The 21962-nt window shown below is 44.9% G+C and overlaps 1 protein-coding gene across 2 annotated transcripts in view; it reads left to right on the top strand.

Moving 5' to 3' along the window:
- Positions 1 to 2691: 2691 nt before the first annotated feature.
- Positions 2692 to 21962, top strand: part of b3glcta (beta 3-glucosyltransferase a) — a 72230-nt gene continuing 52959 nt past the window's right edge. For both annotated transcript variants that reach the window (XM_078403040.1, XM_078403039.1), the window contains exons 1-4: positions 2692 to 2781; positions 6387 to 6439; positions 8227 to 8266; positions 10608 to 10717. In XM_078403040.1, coding sequence (XP_078259166.1) covers positions 2742 to 2781; positions 6387 to 6439; positions 8227 to 8266; positions 10608 to 10717 — 243 coding nt within the window. In that variant the 5' untranslated portion in view covers positions 2692 to 2741. The remainder of the gene's footprint in view (positions 2782 to 6386; positions 6440 to 8226; positions 8267 to 10607; positions 10718 to 21962) is intronic.

The following is a 21962-nucleotide window of genomic DNA, read 5'->3' as shown; positions in this document are numbered from 1 at the left end:
ACCCGGGTCTCTGGAGCTGTGAGGCAGCAACTCTACCGCTGCGCTACTGTGTCGCTGACAAATTTTGCCTGTAATAATGTACATTATTTACAGCTAATATAGCAATCAATCATCGCATCTTAAAAGCTTCTTCGGATCCTATCGTTTTTGATCATGCGATCACCTCTGGACTATTGATCCCACACTTGCAAGCTCCCCTGGATGAAACATCTCGGGTGTTTGGTCGCTCTAAAAGAATAATACAAATGTAAATTATTACTGTTTCGTTTTTGATTTCGGATGTTTTCTTTAGACTTTAGATTTTAGAGATTCAGCACGGAAACAGGTCCTTCAGCGCAACGAGTCCACGCCGACCAGTGATGTCCGTACACTAGCACTATCCCACACACCAGGGAAAATTTACAATTTTACCGAAGCCAATTAACCTACAAACCTGCACGTCATTGGAGTGTGGGAGGAACCCGGAGCTCCCGGAGAAAACCCATGTGATCCCAGGGAGAATGTGTGGCTGGAACCCTATCTCTGTAGCTGAAACCCTCTTATGCAGACAGCATTCTAGTAAACCTCCTCTGCTCCCTCTCCAAGCTTCCACATTCTTCCTCTAATGTGGTGACCAGAACTACACGCAATACTTCAAAATGTGCCTGACAAACTTCCTATAGAGCTGCGTTGAGACTTCCTGGTTCTTATATTCATTACCCCTAACAATGAAGGCAAGGAAACATCCTCTCCATACCCACTCTATCCAGGCCTTTAATTAATGAATAAGATTCACCCGTCGTCTTTTTTAAACTCCAGCGAGTACAGGTTTAGAGCCGTCAAAACGCTTCTCATGTTTTAATGTATGTGTGGTTTGTTTATATGCACAATGTTCCTAATTAAGGATTACTGGAAACAGGTATCTTTAATATTTCTGTTATGTTTTCATATTGACTTTCCGTAAGAGGGTTACCAGAGGCAATATGTGTACAGAGGATGGGATGGTAGTTAAATTGTTAGATCATTTCCCCCACATCAATCATTGATAGTGGATGTTAAAGGGTAATACTGTACTGAAGGAGTAATTGTATAAATTTTCACTTTTGTCATAAATTAAATAAAAAGACAAGTTCATTTAATTGTATAAAAATGACCCATTGTTTTCTGGCAGCATGATTGTGTCCATTTCTACTCTAAGTGCTTTGATTTGCCTGCCTCATTAAAAAAAGACCCAACCCGAAACTTCACCTGTACATGTTCACCAAGGATGCTGCCTGACCTGCTGAGTTACTCCAGTTTAGTTTAGTTTATTGTTGTCACATGTACTGAGGTACATTGAAAAGCTTTTTGATGCATGTTATCCAGTTAGCGTAAAACACTATACATGATTACTACAAAGCCCCCCACTGTGAACAAATACAGGGTAACTGAACCATCCAATCACCAACTAAAGAGCAGTCCTGACCTTCCATCTACTTCATTGGAGACCCAATGAAGTCGATGGAAGGTCAGGACTGCACTTTCTTCCCAGCTGTTATCAGATAACTGAACCATCCTATCACCAACTAAAGAGCAGTCCTGACCTTCCATCTACTTCATTGAAGTCGGAGGGTCTCCAATGAAGTAGATGGAAGGACAGGACTGCTATTTAGTTGGTGATAGGATGGTTCAGTTATCTGATAACAGCTGGGAAGAAAGTCCCTGAATCTGGAGGTATGTGTTTCACACTTCTGTACCTCTTGCTTGATGGGAGAGGGGAGAAGAGGACGCGGCCGGGGGTGAGACTGGTCCTTGATTATGCTGGTGGCCTTGCCGAGGCAGTGTGAAGTGTAGATGGAGTTTGATGGTCTTGGTTGTGTCCACACCAGCACCTTGTGTCCATTTTTTTGTAAACCAGCAAATCAAATCCAGATAAGAGATGGTCTTGGCATCATGTTTGGCACAGGCATTGGGGCTGGAGGTAGACACAAAGTGCTGGAGTAACTCTGTGGGTCAGGTAGCATCTGTGGAGAACATGGATAGGTGGCATTTTGGGCCGGGACACTTCTTCAGACTGAATTATGTCCTAATTGGCCATAATATAGAGGGGCATAATTCAGTCTGAATTGCTTCAATATTGAAGCATATAGGAAAGAATTGCAGATGCTGGTTTGAATCGAAGGTTGACACAAAATGCTGGAGTAACTCAGCAGGACAGGCAGCATTTCTGGAGAGAAGGAATGGGTGACGTTTTGGGTCGAGACCCTTCTTCAGTCTACCATGTGATTGTATACTTATATAGTTGATTATTACATACTTTATTGTATACTTGTATTCTACACTTGTATATTATGTTGAAGTATACAATATTGAACATTCAATAAATATTATGCACTATTTTTGTCCTGACCTCACCTGACCTCACCTATCCATGTTCCCCATAGATGCTGCCCGACCCACAGAGTTACTCCAGCATTTTGTGCCCATCTTAGGTATAAAACCAGCATCTACAGTTCTTTATTTCGACATTATGGGGCTGAAGAGCCTGTCCCTGTGCTGTACTGTTTTATATCCCAGTGCAAGGGTGAGGAACCTTAGATTTAGTCAAAAAGAGAAAGGAAGTGCATGTATGTAAAGTTTGCAAAGCTGAAACCAAATGGCTCAGACTGTGGAGGGCGCTGCTCGGCTTTGGTGGTGGGTTGGTTTGCTCTGCCCGGGTTGATCCTGGATATATATATATATATGCACGGTGTTCGCTGCTCCAACGCCGCTTGCTGCCGGAGATGCTGGCGGGCCGCCGTACTCAGCACATTGCTGCTTCGGGTAAGATCGCTGCACCGATTTACAGGAGCCGCTCTCTCAATGCAATGCAATGCACCAGAGCGGCGGCGGCGGGGGGGGGGGGGGGGGGGAGGAATGCACTGCCACTGCTGCAGGAGTGTTAACTTCAGGCAATAGCTCGGGCCCGGAGATGTACCGGGATCTGCAGAGGCCCAAGTTTTGTCAGGAGTGTTGGAGTTTGAGAATTGGACATCGTGTGTGTGTTTGTGTGTTTCTCTCTCTCTCTCTCTCTCTTTCCAGGTCAAGGCATGTCCTACACCTCACAAAGGTCGCACACCAGTTGCCCTCTGTAGATCATTCCTAATGTGTGCAGTAGGTGGATAAGAAAGCAGAGATCAGCTAGCTGCATGTTACTGGGTCCTTTGGAGCCTATTCATTCCATTGACTGTTGCTGGAACCTCCACTAACTGCAACTATTTTTCCAGCTTGTGCTTCCCACCCCCAACTTTTTTTTTTTAACGTCCTTCAGTTTGAAGAAGTGTGACCTGCAACTTTTATTGTGCAAAAAAAGAAGGAACTGCAAATGCTGGATTGCAACAAAAAAAAAAGACACAAAGTGCTGGAGTAACTCAGCAGGTCAGGTAGCATCCCTGAGGAACGCGGATAGATTATGTTTTGGGTCAGGACCCATCTGCCTGAGTTATAAGTCATAATTAGGACATAATGCGGTATAATTCTGCCTGAATTATTGAATTATTTTAATATTGAACTATACAATGGTATACTTGTATAATTTATTGTTTACATATATTATACTTGTATACTATGTTGAATAATTATATACTATATGTACTGAATATATTTTTGTTGTACATATGGCATATATTGCTATATATATATATATATATGTATACTGGAATATATGTTAAATAATTATATATTATATACAGTGCCCTCCATAATGTTTGGGACAAAGACCCATTATTTATTTGCCTCTACTCCACAATTTGAGATTTTTGTACTAGAAAAGAAATCACATGTGGTTAAAGTGCACATTGTCAGATTTTAATAAAGACCATTTTTATACATTTTGGTTTCACTATGTAGAAATTACAGCAGTGTTTTTACATAGTCCGCTGGTCTAAAACACTTACACTTGGTCCCATTTTTTGGAAACCAGCACCTACAATTCCTTCTTTCTATAGTCAAGAGTTTAATTGTCACATGAGGAAGGATATTCTTGCTATTGAGGGCGTGCAGCGTAGGTTTACTAGGTTAATTCCTGGAATGGCGGGACTGTCATATGTTGAAAGACTGGAGCGACTAGGCTTGTATACGCTGGAATTTAGAAGGATGAGAGGAGATCTTATCGAAACGTATAAGATTATTAAGGGGTTGGACACGTTAGAGGCAGGAAACATGTTCCCAATGTTGGGGGAGTCCAGAACAAGGGGCCACAGTTTAAGAATAAGGGGTAGGCCATTTAGAACTGAGATGAGGTAAAATCTTTTTCAGTCAGAGAGTTGTGAATCTGTGAAATTCTCTGCCTCAGAAGGCAGTGGAGGCCAATTCTCTGAATGCATTCAAGAGAGAGCTAGATAGAGCTCTTAAGGATAGCGGAGTCAGGGGGTATGAGGAGAAGGCAGGAACGGGGTACTGATTGAGAATGATCAGCCATGATCACATTGAATGGCGGTGTTGGCTCGAAGGGCCGAATGGCCTCCTCCTGCACCTATTGTCTATTGTCTATGAGAGGTTTGACAGGCTAGGAGTTTATTCCTTGATGCGCAGGACTCTGAAGGGAGATCTTATATCATGAGGGAATTAGAATCATGAGGTGAATGAACAGTTTCTTTTACCCAGGGTGGGAGAATCAAGAACCAGACAACATAGGTTTAAGATGAGAGGGGAACATTTAATACAAACTTGAGAGGCATCTTTTTCACTCACAGAATGGTGGATAAATGGAACGAGCTGCCAGAGTAGGCAGTTGAGGCAGGTACTATAAGGGCATTCAAAAGACATTTGGACAGGAATGTTTTAGAGAGATATGGGCCAAACGAGGGCAGGTGGGACTATTGTCGAAGGGTCATCTTGGTCTGCGTAGGCATGTTAGGCTGAAGGGCATGTTTCCATGTTGTGTGACTATGATTATGATAAAGTGCTAGAGGAACTCAATGGTTCAGGCAGCATCTGTGGAGGGAATGGACTGGTGACATTTCAGTCCCGAACCCTTCTTCAGATTGCGCATTGTAAATAATTTATAAATTAATGTGTGGTAAATAAGGGAGAAATGAGAATCATACATGAAGACAATAAAATGTCTAAAACCAATTTTTTTAAAACTACATAGTGAAGACTGCTTTAATGATAGGCAGTACTGAGAACTTTAGTTTATTTTAGACTAGAGATACAGCACAGAAATAGGCCCTTCAGCCGACCAAGTCCACACTGACCATTGATCTCACTAGTTCTATGTTATCCCACTTTCTCATCCACTCCCTACACACTAGGGGCAATTTACAGAAGCCAATTAACCTGCAAACCTGTACGTCGTTGGGATGTGGGTGGAAACCGGAGCACCCAGAGTAAACCCGCGTGGTCACAGGGAGAATGTGCAAAATCCACACTGGCAGCACCAGGTCTCTGGCGCTGTGAGGCAGCAACTCTACCACTGCACCACCGTGCCGCCCTTCAGCTGAACATCTCCGGGATTGTTGGTTTTTATTTCAGATTTACAGCATCTGCAGTTTTTGTTTTGCTTTTCAATGTCCTCAGGCAGTAAGCTTTTGGTGTAAGCAGATCATATTCAGCAACATTACTGCAGTATAACCTCTGCAGTTCCTCATGTCTCAGTTAAAATGTAATATCCTTCTTACTGTAACTTTTCAGCAGATGAACTAAAATAAAACTGCCCCACGACTTCCAATCTAGAGGTACATAAGTTTGAAAACTCACACCTCCAAATTCAGGGACAGTTTCTCCCAGCTGTTATCAGGCAACTGAATTGTCCTCTCACCAACTTGAGTGTGGTTCTGACCTCACATCTACCTCATTGAAGACCTTTGAACTACCTTTAATTGGACTTTATCGGACTTCAATGTTATATCTTTGCACAAAATGTTGTGCCCTTTATCCTTTATCTGTGTGTTTTGGACGGCTTGATTGTATTCATGTATAGTTTTTTTTACTGGATAACACACAAACAAAAGCTTTTCACTGTATCTTGGTACATGTGACAATAATAAACTAAATTAAATTAATATTCCACCTGTGTCCATTTTGGAGGTAAATTACTTGTGTAGATTAACACTCATAATAGCAATCCTCAAGGATTACTTGAGAAGAATAATAATGAGACAAGAAGAAAAATTAAGTAAGAAGAATGAGAAAAGGTTTGGGATTTAGAAAATTGAAATTGGTGGAGTCCATGGCTGGAACCTTTCTTCAATTTATTTTTATTTAATCAAAATTTGCATTGCTTTTGGTCTAATGTTTAAATGTTATTTAATGTTAGTGTGTGTATTCCACCACCAAGTCCAGTGATTGTAATAATGTGACATACTTTTCAAGAACAGGAAATGTACTAAATATACTAAATTATATGATTCATAATTTTTACTAAATAACTTTTTAAATTGTTTCAGTGTTGTTTTTCAACGTTATCCTGGGAATGGCAAAGGAACAGGATACATCACAGGTATGACCTCATTCCATGCCACATTTCTAAATACAGGCACCACACATTGTACACAGGAGTTACGTTCCTATAAAGCAGTGCTTAATTCAAAAACGGGTAAATTAAACATATAAATCCGAACTAAAAAAGATGCAAATTTGAGCACTTTATTTTTAAAATGCAGCCTCCGGGGCACAGTGGTGCATTGGTAGTTGCTGCCTTACAACGCCAGAGACCCGGGTTTGATCCTGCCTTCAGCTGCTGTGTGTGAAGATAAAGTCCTTGTCTAGTATTACTTTATGAATAGGTCCAATACAAAACTACTAACTACACTATGAACTGTCTTGGTTGCACCAAGGATTTCAGGCTTTTTGCACTAGTATTGGGGTTTTAAATGATTGATTTTGTTTTTCTGTTTATTATGTTATCTGTAGAGTCAAGTCATTGGGTATTTGTAAAGTGAAGATTGACAGATTCTTGATTAGTAAAGGTGTCAAGGGTTATGGGGAGAAGGCAGGAGACTGGGGTTGAGAGGGGAAGATAGATCAGCCATGATTGAATGGTGGAGTGGACTCAATCGGCCCAATGGCCTAATTCTGCTCATATACCTTGTGAACTTACGAGTACCATGTTTACAAATCTGTTATCCTGCTGCAAGTAAGAATTTCATTGTTCTGTTGTTGATAAATATGAGAATTAAACACTCGGTGCCATCAGAGATGTATTTTGGGGGAAACAGTAACGGTTAATTCTAGCTTGAATGTTATTAGGAACAGAGACACAGGAACTGTGGATGCTGGAATCCTGAGCAAAACACAGAGCTGGAATAATTCAGCAGATCTGGCAACATTTGTGAAAGGAATAGATATGTGACATTTCAGTCGGGGACCTTTCAGTCTGAAGAAGGTTCTCAAAGAGAAACATTGCCTGTCCTTTCCCTCCACAGATGTTTCCTGATCTGCTGAGTTACTCCCCAGTTTAGCAATTTTAATCTTATTAATCTAGTTGTAATCTAAATTATTTGACTCTTTAGATTGAAGTAACTTGATTACTTGAAACATATAAAGGGAGTGGGAAAACATGCTTGTATCTTAAAATCTGTATGATAAAAAGTGCTGGAGGAACTCAGCGGGTCAGGCAGCATCTGTGGACAGAATGGATAGACGATGTTTCGGGTTAGCACCTTTCCTCATACGGACTCCATTCAGGCTGAAGAAGGGTCCCAGCCCGAATCGTCTGCCCATTCCCTCTACAGACCGATGGATCAATGGTTTCTTTATCACGTGTACCAAGGTACAGTGAAATACTTTTTTTTTTGCATACTGATCAGCAAGACTATCACCGTACATAAGCATAATCCCCTGGTTAGTGCAGAAATGTACAGAACAGCCCACTGAGCCTGTAAGCAAGAGGTGCCATTTTGGTACCATTTTACAGTCCCAGTTGCAGTTGGCCACATAGGCCTGTTGCCCCATTCCGGTCGTCCTGTGAAAGTGTTGACCCTCGCCTCGCACGGCCCTCCTCAGCCATTGTTCCCTGGGGGGTGCCTCCAGCAGCCGAATTTGAGGGCATGGAAGGTAAGGCTCTTCTTACCGGCCGTTTGTCCAGTTTCTGCCACCATCTCCCTCCATCTTCCTCTCCGGGCGGGTTCCCGGTTCCGTAGCAGGCGAGCCAGGCCTGCGGTTGGGATCTGACGCTGAGTTCCTCCAGCACTTTGTCTTTCAATTGAGACTCCAGCAGTTTCTTCTGATTCTGATGTACACACATTTGTGTTCACGCTCAAGATTTCATAAAATCTCTCTTTGCAGGGTTCATTGGACAGCAGTGAATCACAGAAGATGCCTATTGGTAGGTTTTCATATTACCACTCTCTAAAAGAGGCATTTTTTACTTCGAAGCACACCTTTGTGTTATTTTATTTCGGACGCCAAAATCCTTTATGGAATAAAAAATAACTATCATATCATAAGTTGATTAGTAAGGGTGTCAGAGGTTATGGGGAGAAGGCAGGAGAATGGGGTTAGGAAGGAGAGATAGATCAGCCATGATTGAATGGCGGAGTAGACTTAATGGGCTGAATGGCCTAATTCTACTATCACTTATGATCTTATGATCATTCTTCAGTTTTCGCTCTTTACATTAGACTTTAGAGATACAGCTTGAATACAGGCCCTTCAGCCCACCGGGTCCGTGTCGACCAACGATCACCCTGTATACTAGCACTACCCTATACATGGGACAATTTACAATTTACAGAAGTACCTGGAGAAAACCCAGGCGGCCATAGGGAGAACGTTTAAACTCCACCCAGGCAACACCAGTCGTCAGGATCAAACCCTGGCTTCTGGCACTGTGAGTCAGCAGATCGACCGCTGCGCCACTGTGCTGCCCCAGAAGATAACTGGTTCCCCATTCGGGCTCGTTAACTTGCTTGTTCACAGAATTAGGCCATTCAGCTCCTCAAGTCTACTCCACCATTCAATCATGGCTGATCTATCCCTTTCAACCCCAATCTCCTGCCTTCTTAATCATGAAATCTTTCAATCTCCACCTTAAAAATATCCATTGACTTGGTCTTCACAGCCATCTATGGCAACAAATTCCACAGATTCACCACCCTCTGACTAATGAAATTCCTCATCTCCTTTCCAAAGGCATGTCCTTCTATACCGAGGCTGTGCCCTCTGGTCCTAGGCTCTCCCACTAGTGGAAACGTCCTCCACATCCACTGTATCCAGGCCTTTCACTATTCGGTAAGTTTCAATGAGGACCCCCCCTCCTCATTCTAAACTCAATGTGGTCTGTTACAACTGAGGCTGGTCCTTCCTATTTCACACTTTCATACCTTTTGCTTGTTAGTCTGGGGGTAGTGTGAATTATTGCAAAACTGTTATCTATACTGAGACTGACTAATACCAGGAATGACTAGGACCTAATTTTACCCAATTGTTGAACCATTTGAGAAATTTCTTTCATTTATGATCATTGTGGAATGATGTTGGGAATTGTTTCTAAACCTTTTGCGCCCAGTAACACTATGCAAGAAAATCAATTTTGTGCTGGAGCAGGAAACAGTGTACAAAATCATGGGAGGAATAGATCGGGTAGACGCACAGAGTCTCTTGCCCAGAGTAGGGGAATCAAGAACCAGAGATCATAGATTTACGGTGAGGGGGAAAGATTTAATAAGAACCTGGGGGATAACTTTTTTGTGGGTGGTGGGTATATGGAACGAGCTGCCGGAGGAGGTAGTTGAGGCAGTTACTATCATAACATTTAAGGTACATGGATAAGATGTGTTTCAAGGGTTATGAGCTAAGCGCGGGCAGATGGGACTAGTGTAGATGGAGTATGTTGGTTGGCGTATGCAAGTTGGGCCGAAGGACCTCTTTCCACGTTCTCTGACTATGAGGCAATCATTGTATGGAACAGAAAGTGCTGGAGTAACTCAGCAGGTCAGGCAGCATCTCTGGAGGACATGCATAAGTGACGTTTCATGGTTGAATTGTGCTGTTGCAGAAATTTAACAGCGTACTTTATTCTACCATTATCCCTTGTGCTGATGGTGGATTCTTCTTAGAGATACCCGTTTCAAAGATGTAATTCATTGGGTAATGAAATTCTTCTAAATATTTTTTAGATACATGTAGGTAGAAATTTGTGGTGGCACAGTGGTGCAGCGGTAGAGTTGCTGCCTTACAGCACCAGAGACCCGGGTTTGAACCTGATATGGATGCTGTCTGTACGGAGTTTGTATATTCTCCCCGTGACCGTCTTGTACATTCTCCCCGTGACCGGGTGCTCCGGTTTCCTCTCACACTCCAAAGAGGTACAGGTTTGTAGGTTAATTGGCTTTGGTAAAAATTGTAATTTGTCCCTAGTGGGTAAGATGATGCTAGTGTATTGGGTGATCACTGGTTGGCCCGGACTCAGTGGGCCAAAAGGCCTATTACCACGCTGTATCTCTAAATTGATGTTCCTATGTGTGCCTATCATTGTATCGAACACAAGGTGCTGGAGTCACTGAACTGGTCAGCCAGCGGCGACGTTTTGGGTCAGGACCCTTCTTCAGACTGAAAACATGGTACTCTTTAAGCACATTTATATAAAATGTTCAACATTTATATTAAAGCAGTGATATATTTTCACCCAATCCTGCAGTACTCACAGTGTGACCTTTGTTTTACAGAATTGAATGACGTTGTCTTCGTGATTCAGAGTCAAAAGCAATCTTTCCATGCAAACCAAGCTGCAAAACTGAGACAAGACATCTTACAGCAGGCTGGGGTGTTTAGTCAAGTAAGTTCCTGAAAATAGTATGTCGAGCTACAATAGGGTGGACCAGTGATGCAGCGGTAGAGTTGGTGCCTCATAGTGCCAGAGACCCGGGATCGATCCTGACCTCGGATGCTGCCTGCGTGGAGTTTGCACATTCTCCCTGTGACCGTGGGTTTCCTTTGGGTGCCCTGGTTTCCTTCCACATCCCAAAGACGTGCGGGTTTGTAGGGTAATTGGCAGTCTGTAAATTGCCCCTAGTGTGTAGAATGGAACTAGCGTGAATGGGTAATGGATGGTTAATGTGAACTCGGTGGATCAAAGGGCCTGTTGCCACGGTGTGTCTCTAAACTAACTAAACCCCTTTTGTGATTAATTCATAGCTTTGTAGTTGTACTGGTTCAGGAATGGATTATTTTCCTTAGATTTACATAGAAACATAGAAAATAGGTGCAGGAGGAGGCCATTCGGCCCTTCGAGCCAGCACCACCATTCATTATGATCATGGCTGATCGTCCCCAATAGATAACCCGTGCCTGCCTTCTCCCCATATCCCTTGATTCCACTAGGCCCTAGAGCTCTATCTAACTCTCTCTTAAATCCATCCAGTGATTTGGCTTCCACTGCCCTCTGTGGCAGAGAATTCCACACATTCACAACTCTCTGGGTGAAAAAGTTTTTTCTCACCTCAGTTTTAAATGGCCTCCCCTTTATTCTAAGACTGTGACCCCTGGTTCTGGACTCACCCAACATTGGGTTCATTTTTCCTGCATGTAGCTTGTCCAGTCCTTTTATAATTTTATATGTTTCTATAAGATCCCCTCTCATCCTTCTAAACTCCAGTGAATACAAGCCTAGTCTTTTCAATCTTTCCTCATATGACAGTCCCGCCATCCCAGGGATCAATCTCGTGAACCTACGCTGCACTGCCTCAATTACAAGGATGTCCTTCCTCAAATTAGGAGACCAAAACTGTACACAATACTCCAGATGTGGTCTTACCAGGGCACTATACAACTGCAAAAGAACCTCTTTACTCCTATACTGAAATTCTCTTGTTATGAAGGCCAACATTCCATTAGCTTTCTTCACTGCCTGCTGTACCTGCACGCCAACTTTCAGTGACTGATGTACAAGGACACCCAGGTCTCGCTGCATCTCCCCCTTACCTAACCTAACACCATTGAGATAATAATCTGCCTCCTTGTTTTTGCTGCCAGTGGATAACCTCACATTTATCAATATTATACTGCATCTGCCACGCATCTGCCCACTCACTCAACCTGTCCAGGTCACCCTGCAACCTCCTAACATCCTCTTCACAGTTTACCACTCAGCTTTGTCTCATCCGCAAACTTGCTGGTGTTGCTTCTAATAACAGTATAACAGAGCTTTATTTGTCATTTGGTACCGAAGTACCGAACGAAACAACATAGCAGTCATAGAAAAAAAGAACACAAGACACATAGCCCCAACACAAACGTCCATCACAGTGACTCCAAACACCCCCTCACTGTGATGGAGGCAACAAAACTTCCACTCTCTTCCCCACGCCCACGGACAGACAGCTCGTCCCCGACCGACCCGCACAGTCCCCGCAACGGGATGGAAGTCCCCCCCCGGCTGAATCGCACCGGGCGCTGAAACGTCTCGCGGCCGAGCCGGGCGATGAAAGGCCCCGCGACCAAGCCTTGCGCAGCTAAGTCCCGTGGTCGAGCCGCACCAGCGATATAAAGTCCCGCAGCCGAGCCGCACCGGGCAATGTTAAGTCCCGCAGCCGAGCCGCACCGGGCGAAAAGTCCCGTGGTCGAGCCGCACCAGCGATGTAAAGTCCCGCAGCCGAACCGCACCGGGCGATGTTGTCCCGCAGCCGAGTCGCACCAGCGATGAAAAGTCCCGTGGTCGAGCCGCACCAGCGATGTAAAGTCCCGCAGCCGAGCCGCACCGGGCGATGTTAAGTCCCGCGGCCGAGCTGCACCGGGCACTGTTAAGTCCAGCGGCCAAGCCGCACCGGGCGATGTAAAGTCCAGCGGCCGAGCCGCACCGGGCGATGTTAGGCCCCGCAGCCGAGCCGCACCCCGCGCCGTGAGGAAGAGAAAAGTTTCCCCCACCCCCCCCCCCCGCCACCCCCCACCCACTACATCCACTGGCTCCCCTTCATCCATTTTACTTGTCACATCCACAATAAATTCCAGAAGATTAGTCAAGCATGATTTCCCTTTCATAAATCCATGCTGATTTGGACTCATCCTTTTACTGCTATCCAAATGCACTGTTATTACCTCTTTAATAATTGACTCCAGCATCTTTCCCACCACCGAAGTCAGGCTAACTGGTCTGTAATTCCCCGTTTTCTCTCTCGCTCCTTTCTTGAAAAGTGGGATAACATTAGCTATCCTCCAATCCACAGGAACTGATCCTGAATCTATTGAACATTGGAAAATGATCACCAATGCGTCCACTATTTCTAGAGCCATCTCCCTGAGGACCCTGGGATGCAGACTATCAGGCCCAGGGGATTTATCATCCTTCAGTCCCATTAGTCTACCCAATACTATTTCTTGCCTAATGAAAATTTCTTTCAGTTCCTCTACCCCCCTAGATCCTCTGTCCTCCAGTTTAGTTTGTTTAAATCATCATAATTATAAATTGACCTCTAAGAATTATGTGAAAGTGCAGAATACAGATAACCAGATAACTCTTGTTATAATGGATCATGGGGTCGGGGTGGTGGAATGATATCCGTTATTGCCGATTGTCTTGATATTCTTGATTAGTAAGGGTGTCAGGAGTTATGAGGAGAAGGCAGAAGAATGGGGTTGAGTGGGAAAGATAGATCAGCCATGATTGAATGATGGAGTAGACTTGACGGGCCGAATGGCCTAATTCTGCTCTTCAAACATATAAACTTATAAATGTTTCTGTTATAACCGAGAAAGGGGATGTTAGAAACAAATAACTGCAGATGCCGGTTTATACCAAAGATAGACACAAAGTGCTGGAATAACTCAGCAGGTCAGGCAGTATTTCTGCAGAATATGGAAAGGTGACGTTTCAGGTCGTGACCCTTCTTCAGAGTGACTTATTTTTAATTATCTAAAGAGATTATATGAAAGATAAAATAGAGATAAAAGCATGATAATAAAGCCAACTTCCTGCAAGCTTTCACATATTCTATCATGGATTGCCTTTTCTTTGCAATGAGCTTCATGTGAACGGTGAAAGTAGTGCACATAATTCTTTATAAATTAGTGGTGTTGTCCTTGCCCATTGCGCCACCTATTGGCCACTCTGGTATAATCAGAATCCATTATAAAGAGTTTAGTTTTACTATTGTCACATGTACCGAGGCACAGTGAACATTTTTTTGTTGCGTGTTATCCAGAGACCTTGCACATTCTCCCTGTGACCGCGTGGATTTCCTCTGGGTGCTCAGGTTTCCACATCCCAAAGATATGCGGGTTTGTGGGTTAATTGGCGTCTGTAAATTGCCTCTAGTGTGTTGGGAGTGGATGAGAAAGTGGGATAACATTGAACGAGCGTGAATGGGTTGGCGTGGACTCGGTGGGCCGAAGGGCCTGTTTCCGTGCTGGATCTCTAAACTAAACTATGGGAATTCTTGGAATTTAGAAATGTATGGGTTTTATTTAGATTCTGGAAATTCGGGTTTATGTTATTGCCTTTTGAAATTTCTTGTCCAGTGCATTTAGATTGGCTCTCGGTAAAGTTTAGCATCACAAAGAATAATACTGTATTTCCTGATATTGTATTCTGATTTGTTATATTCAGCAGTTAGCATCAACACTAGATGGCAGTGGTGCTTTGGATTCTGTTCCATGATTTTTGTTGTGGTCTTGTTACCTATAAATGAATAAGTGTATGGAGCACAAAACAGTGCAGCACAGGAACAGGCCCTTCGGCCCACAATTTCCATGCCGAACATGATGCCAAGTTGAACTAATCTCCTCTTCCTGCATCTGATCCACATCCATCCATTCCCTGAATATCCACGTACCTATCCAAAAACCTGTCAAACGCCACGATCGTATCTGCCTCCACCACCACTCCTGGCAGTGCGTTCCAGGCACCCACTACTCTCTGTGGAAAAAAAAGTCTCGCACTTCTCCTTTAAACTTTGCCCCTCTCAACTCAAAGCTACGCCCTCTAGTCTTTGACATTTTAACACACACTCCAAAGGCGTACAGGTTTGTTGTGGCTTATTTGGCTTTGGTAAAATTATAATTCATTCCTAGTGTGCAGGATAATGCTGTTGTATGGGTGATCACTGGTCGACACGGACTCTGTGGGCCGAAGGCCCTGTGTCCGCGCTATATCTCTAAACTTAACTAAACTTAAAAAATGGCAGCTCGGGTTCCTATTAAATCTTCTCCCCCTCCCCATCACCTTAATCCCGTATCCTCTGGTTCTTGATTTCTCCTACTCTGGGCAAGAGACTGTGTGTGTTTACTCGATCTATTCCGAACATTCCACAGACCTCCCAACCCTTCCGAATTTGGCGGAAAGTTTCCGCTTTCTTATTTCATTTCCGCCATTCCGATTTCGCCTCACATTTTTCCACACAACACATGCCTCGCCACTGGCCCCTGGCCTGGCCCGGCCTCGCCGCTCGCCCCTGGCCTCGCCGCTGGCCCGGCCTCGCCGCTGGCCTCGCCCCTGGCCTCGCCTCGCTGCTGGCCCAACCTCGCCGCTCGCCGCTCCCCCTGGCCTGGCCCCTGGCCTGGCCTGGCCCCTGGCCTGGCCTCGCCGCTGGCCCGGCCTCGCCGCTGGCGCGGCCTCGCCGCTGGCGCGGCCTCGCCGCTGGCCCGGCCTCGCCCCTGGCCCGGCCTCGCCCCTGGCCCGGCCTCGCCCCTGGCCTCGCCTCGCTGCTGGCCCGGCCTCGCCGCTCCCCCTGGCCTGGCCCCTGGCCTGGCCCCTGGCATTGGCCTCGCCGCTGGCCCAGCCTCGCCGCTGGCCCGGCCTCGCCCCTGGCCTGGCCTCGCTGCTGGCCCGGCCTCGCCGCTCGCCGCCCCCCCTGGCCTGGCCCCTGGCCTGGCCGCTGGCCCCTGGCCTGGCCGCTGGCCCAGCCTCGCCGCTGGCCCGGCCTCGCCCCTGGCCTCGCCTCGCTGCTGGCCTGCCCTCACTGCGTAGCTTGAGGCCCGTTGATGTTGAGAGGGGATGGGGTGTGAGGGAGGAGGGGAGGGTGAGGGGAGTGGGGGTCGGGGGGAGGGAGTGGGGGTGAGGAGGGGAGTGGGGGTGGGAGTGGGGGAGGAGGGAAGGGGGTTGGAGCTGGGGGGAAAGGGGAGGAAGAGGGGAGTAGGGAGGGAGAGGTGGGGAGGAGTGGGGGTAGAGTGGGAGTGGGGGGGAGGGGGGTGAAGGGAGGGGAGTGGGGGTGGGGGAGAAAGTAGTTGGGGGAGTGGGGAGTGACATGGACCGTTGTGATTTGCTGTTGAAGACCACTGGCTGTCTACGCTTTAGAACTGTGCTGACAGGAGATTGAAATCGAGGTTTATGAATTAATAAATGAACTAATGTGTTTGTATGTGGCAATTGATTCAACTGAATAAATACGGAAAGCTGGAGGTCAGGCTGACAAACGACGTGAAGGTAAAATGTGGTTACATTTCATGGGAGCTGAGAGGAGATTGTTTTTCTTAAGAAAATATTGAACCCGTGGGTCTGCCTTTTGGCTTGTGTGATGAAACACAGGCTGACATAGTGACGCAGAGGTAGAGTTGCTGCCTTACAGCACTGGAGACCCAGGTGCGATCCTTACTACGGGTGCTGTCTGTATGGAGTTTGTACGTTCTCCCTGTGACCGCCTGGGTTTTCTCCGGGTGCTCCGGTTTCCTCCCACGCACCAAAGACGTGCAGGTTTCTGGATTAATTGGCTTCAATAAAAATGTAAATTGCCCCTAGTGTGTAGAACAGTGCTATTGTGTGAGGTGATTGCTGGTCGGCACGGACTCAGTGGGCTGAAAGGCCTGTTTCTGCACTATATCTCAAAATGTAAGAGGCACACCAACCTTCCAGTATGGCTGGACTCCAGTGTACTTTGTATTTTTCCATTCCACCATCTGCAGTTCCTTGTGCATAGAAAGTGCTGGAGTAACTCAGCGGGTCAGGCAACATCTGCGGAGGATAGAGAAACAAAGAAATGGGACGCTGTTTGACAAAAGAAGAGACAATGTGCTGGAGTAACTCAGCGGGTCAGGCAGCATCTCTGGAGTACATGGATAGATGACGTTTCGGGTCGGGGCCCTTCTTCAGACTGATTGTAGAGAGAATGGGAAGGGGAAGAAAGCTGGAAGAGAGGAGGGGCTGGACATAGCCTGGCGGGTAAAAGGTTGATGTCAGCTAGGAGACTTTTTTGAAAGAAAGTTGGACAAAGGTCAGTGATGGAAAGATAGAATGTACCTATCAAAAAAGGTCCTGTCCATGTACTTGTCTAATTGTTTCTTAAACATTGCAATAGTACCTGCCTGAACTACCTCCTCCAGCAGCTCATTCCATACACCCACTACCCTTTGGTGAAAAAGTTGCCCCTCAGATTCAAACCTTTCCCTCCTCACCATAAACCTATGTCCTCTGGTTCTCCATTCTCCTACTCTGAGCAAGAGACTATGTGTGTCTACCCTATCTGTTCCTCTCATGATTTTGTACACCTCCATAAGATCACCCCGCATCCTCCTTCACTCCAAGGAGTAGAGTCCCAGCCTGCCCAACCTCTCCCTATAGTTCATACCGTCAACCTCCTCGTAGATCTTCTCTGCCTCCTTTCTAGCTTGACAACATCTTTCCTATACCATGGTGACCAAAACTGAACACAATACTCTAAACGTGACCTACAGATGCTGTTCGAGTTGCGGAGTTCCTCCAGCAGTTTGTTTTTTTTGCGCAGGGATTAGTATTACCAGACCTAATGACCCTGTGTTGTAATTAATGCTGGTACATAATATCCAACACACAGACCTTCTTATTAACCTGTTGGACCCTTTTTAACATGCGCCTGATTCCAGGTCATGATAACTTTAACAGTGATAACTCAGGTGCCTGCTGTCTCAGAAGCAATTACTGTAATGTGCCAAAAGAAAATTTTTGCTAAATGACAATTAATATCCCAGATGCTGGTTAATAGATAAAAGGACACAAAGTGGTGGAGTAACTCAGCGGGTCAGGCAGCATCTCTGGACAATTTGGATACGTGACGTTTCAGGTCGGGACCCGTCTTCAGACTTGGGGCATTATAACCTTCAACATTGAATTCAGCAATCTCATAAATCAGCCCCTACTCCATCCTGTTTCACTTTCCCTCCCACCGTTTCCAATTTAGTCCATCACCTTAAGTCACAAGGAACTGCAGATGCTGGTTTACAGAAAAAGACACAAAATGCTGGAGTAACTCAGCTGGTCAGGCAATATCTCTGCAGACCATGGATAGGGGACGTTTTGGGAAGGGCCCCTTCATCAGAATGGAGATGGGTCATGACCTGAAACATCACCTGACCTGCTGAGTTACTCCAGAACTTTGTGTCTTTAATTCATTTTTAATTTGCCTACCATAATACAAAACTATCGTGTTGACAGGTTGACAACAGTTTCCTGGTTGCATATCCGTTTAGGGTTTGTGTATCAAACCATGAGCAAGGTCACAGCATGCCCTGTGTATCAGAGCTTGTCAGTGCAAAATAGTGGAAGGAGAATTCATTCTGGGAATGACCTATAAATGTTTCCGCAGGATGGATGTTAATGAACTCTGTGCTCCATATGTTAATGTTGGTCATTGACTTCTCACTAAAGCCTGCATGAAAACTCATTGCGATGAAACATTTACATTGTGTTTTAATGTCATCTAAGTGCATGGGGATGATGTTAAACTTAAATGCCCTACTTTCTTCCTCAATGGTCTTAGATAGAAGCAGGTTGTAGACCTAACAGTAGTTGATTATAAGGGCTGAGTTTTTTTGTAATATAGATGAGACAACTATGTGCAGGAAAGAACTGCTGATGCTGGTTTAAATCGAAGGTAGACACAAAATGCTGGAGTAACTCAGCGGGACAGGCAGCATCTCTGGAGAGAAGGAATGGGTGACGTTTCGGGTCGAGACCCTTCTTCAGACTCTGAAGAATCTGAGTCTGAAGAATGGTCTCGACCCTAAACGTCACCCATTCCTTTTCTCCAGAGATGCTGCCTGTCCCGCTGAGTTTCTCCAGCATTTTGTGCCTACCTACAGACAACTATCTACATTTGTCGACACAAGGAACTGCAGCTAAAGAATTCTTGAGCAAAGCACAAAGTGCTGGAAGAACTCAGCAGGTCAGGTTGGTGATCTTAGGTGACATTTCGGGATGGGACCCTTCTTCCAACTGAATTCGAAACGTTGCCTGTCCATTCTCTACACAGATGCTGCCTGAACTGCTGAGTTCCTCCAGCACTGTATTTTATCAATATTTGTCACTATTTCACTTGAAGGTGATGGGAACTTTAGGATCCTCCATAGAAGACGGTCGTACAGTTTAGAGGAGACAGGGGAACTGCTGATGCTAGAATCTGGAGCAAAACACAAAGTGCTGGAGGAGCTCAGAGGATCAGGCAGCATCTGTAGAGGGAATTGACAGGTGACGTTTCGGATTCAGTCTAAAGAATGGTCCCAATCCGAACCTTCAGACTGATTGAAGTGTAAGGGAGAAACCTGGAAAAGAGAGGTGAGGACAGGATAAAGCCTGGCGAGTGATAGGTAGATACAAGTGATCTGGGGTTGATTGGCAGATGGGTGGGATAAGTCTCAAAGGCTGAAGGTGAACAGGTGTTAGATAGGAGGGAAGAGGCATAAAAGCCATTCGGCCTACCTTCACCGAATATATTATTTCACTTTTTTTCTTAGGAATTGAGGGAAGTTGGGGAATTGAGATGAAGATGAATACATTTCCAAGCTAATCTTGCTGTAAAATACCTTTTTACAGTGGCACAGTTGGTAGAGCTGCTGCCTCACAGTGCCAGAGACCCAGATTTGATCCTGACCTCGAGTAGCTTGCACGTTTTATCTGTGACGGCGTGGGTTTCTTCTGGGTGCTTTGTTTCCTCCCACATATCAAAGACGTGCGGGCTTGTTAGTTAATTGGCCTCTGTAACCCCCAGGGTACAGGGAGTGGATGAGAAAGTGGGATAACATTGTGTATGGATGGTCGGAGTGGGCCATATGGCCTGTTTCCATGCTGAATGTCTAAACTGAATCTCTAAATGATATTCCTAAACCTTAAAAATATTACAATTTATTTTTAGAATTGTAAGCAGTTTTTTAATAACTGATTAGCCATATTGCTGTTTAGCAAATTCATTGGTCCATAAAGCTAAGTTTATAAGGGGATTATAATCCTTCCAATAAACATTTCAAAATATAATGGATTTTAAAATGTCAGAATATCAAGTATAATTTTAATTGTAATATATATGTGCATTCCAATTTTTATTTAAATTTTTGAAATGCTGAAAAGATTAGTTAAAAATTGTGCTTTTTTTTCCTTGATGGTTTGCAGTCTTTGAGAATTAGTTGATGTGCATGCTTGCCAAACATCTAGGAATTCTCACAGAAAAAGTGCTGGAGTAACTCAGCGGGTCATGCAGCATCTCTGGAAAACATTGATAGGTGATATTTCAGATAGGGACCCTTTTTTAGTCAGAAGGGTGCTGACCAAAACGTCACCTATCCATGTTCTCCAGAGATGCTGCATGACCCGCTGAGTTACTCCAGCACTCTGTGCCTTTTTTGTAAACCAGCATCTACAGTTCCTTATATTCACATCTAGACATTCTAATGACTGCTGTAAGCCAGCATTCCTTGTAATATTCGTGTTGGTTTATTATTGTTACATGTACTGAGATACAGTGAGAAGCTTTTGCTATCGAATCATATTAGATAATACTGTACATGAATACAATCAGCCAAACTCAAGTATAATGTAGAACGGAGAAAAAAAATCCTAGTGCAGAATAGGGTGGCATAGTGGCGCACGGTAGAGTCGCTGCCTTACAGCACCTGACACTCAGGTTCGATCCTGATTACGGGTGCTGTCTTTTCGGAGTTTGTATGCTCTCCGCGTGGCTGCGTGGGTTTTCTCTTGGTTCTCCGGTTTCCTCCCACACTCCAATGACGTGATGGTTTGTAGATGTAGGAGCCATTTGTGTTGGCGCTGACTGTTTTAGCATATTATATTATTTGTCTAGATATCTTGCTGTGTTATTTTGGACACTAGGGGGGCTGTCGTGAGATGAATACATATTTGGGCATAATGTACTGGGAGGAGCCAGAACTAGATGCTATATCTCGAGATGCAGAGACGGGAGGGGTCAGACACAGGGAGTTTTGATGAGATACAGTTCTTACCAGACCTGCGACGAGAGTTGAATTCTTGAGAGATGCAGATCTGTTTGTATTACTACTTCAATAAACGACTAATTAAACTGAAAATACGTTTGGAAAATCTCTTTGTTGGTCTGCGTCAAGATCGATCACTCTCACTCTCTGAAGTAATGGCAAGCGGAAAGGACTTTATTGGAAAGGACTGAAGTTGCCATTACAGTAGGTGAATTGACTTTTGTAAATTGTCGCTAGTGTGTAGGACAGTGCTGGTGTATGGAGATCGCTGGTTACTGCGGAATCGGTGGGCTGAAGGGCCTGTTTCCACACTGTATCTCTAAAGCCTAAAGAATATAGTTCTCAGCATTGTAGCATTACAGTTCAAGAGAAAAAGTCCAATGTCCGCTATGTGGTAGTTTGGAAGATCGTGACTGTGGGACTTGTGGGAGGATGGTTCAGAAGCCTGATAACGGAGGGGAAGAAGCTGTCCCTGAATCTGGAGAAGGAGAATGTAGGACATAGAATATTTGGTACATGTGGAGGTGGTTCAAAAAGGGAAGGAGATTTTTGAGACAGGAATGCGCGATGGATTAGACAGTTGAAGATTGTGCTATGCCGTTAAATTTAGAATAGGGATGCCAAAAGAGAACATAGAACAGTACAGCGCAGGAACAGGCCCTTCGGCCCACAATGTCTGTACCGAACATGATGCTAAGACCGACTCTTATCTGCCTGCACATCATCCATATCCCTCCATTCCCTGCATATCCATATTAAAATAATTGAGGTACTGTTGAAAGTTTAAAGAGGCAGAGGAGATGGAGCCATGAAATGAATTGTAACTTAAAAGATGTAACAAGTGATGTTGTGCAGTGATAGTTTGCTTTGGCTCCTCAGTGCAAACCTGGACCTTT

The sequence above is a fragment of the Rhinoraja longicauda genome, chromosome 7 (assembly GCF_053455715.1).
Source record: "Rhinoraja longicauda isolate Sanriku21f chromosome 7, sRhiLon1.1, whole genome shotgun sequence".
Lineage (NCBI taxonomy): Eukaryota > Metazoa > Chordata > Chondrichthyes > Rajiformes > Arhynchobatidae > Rhinoraja > Rhinoraja longicauda.
The sequence above is the reverse complement of the archived record's forward strand: the minus strand, read 5'-3'. Positions and strand labels throughout refer to the sequence as shown.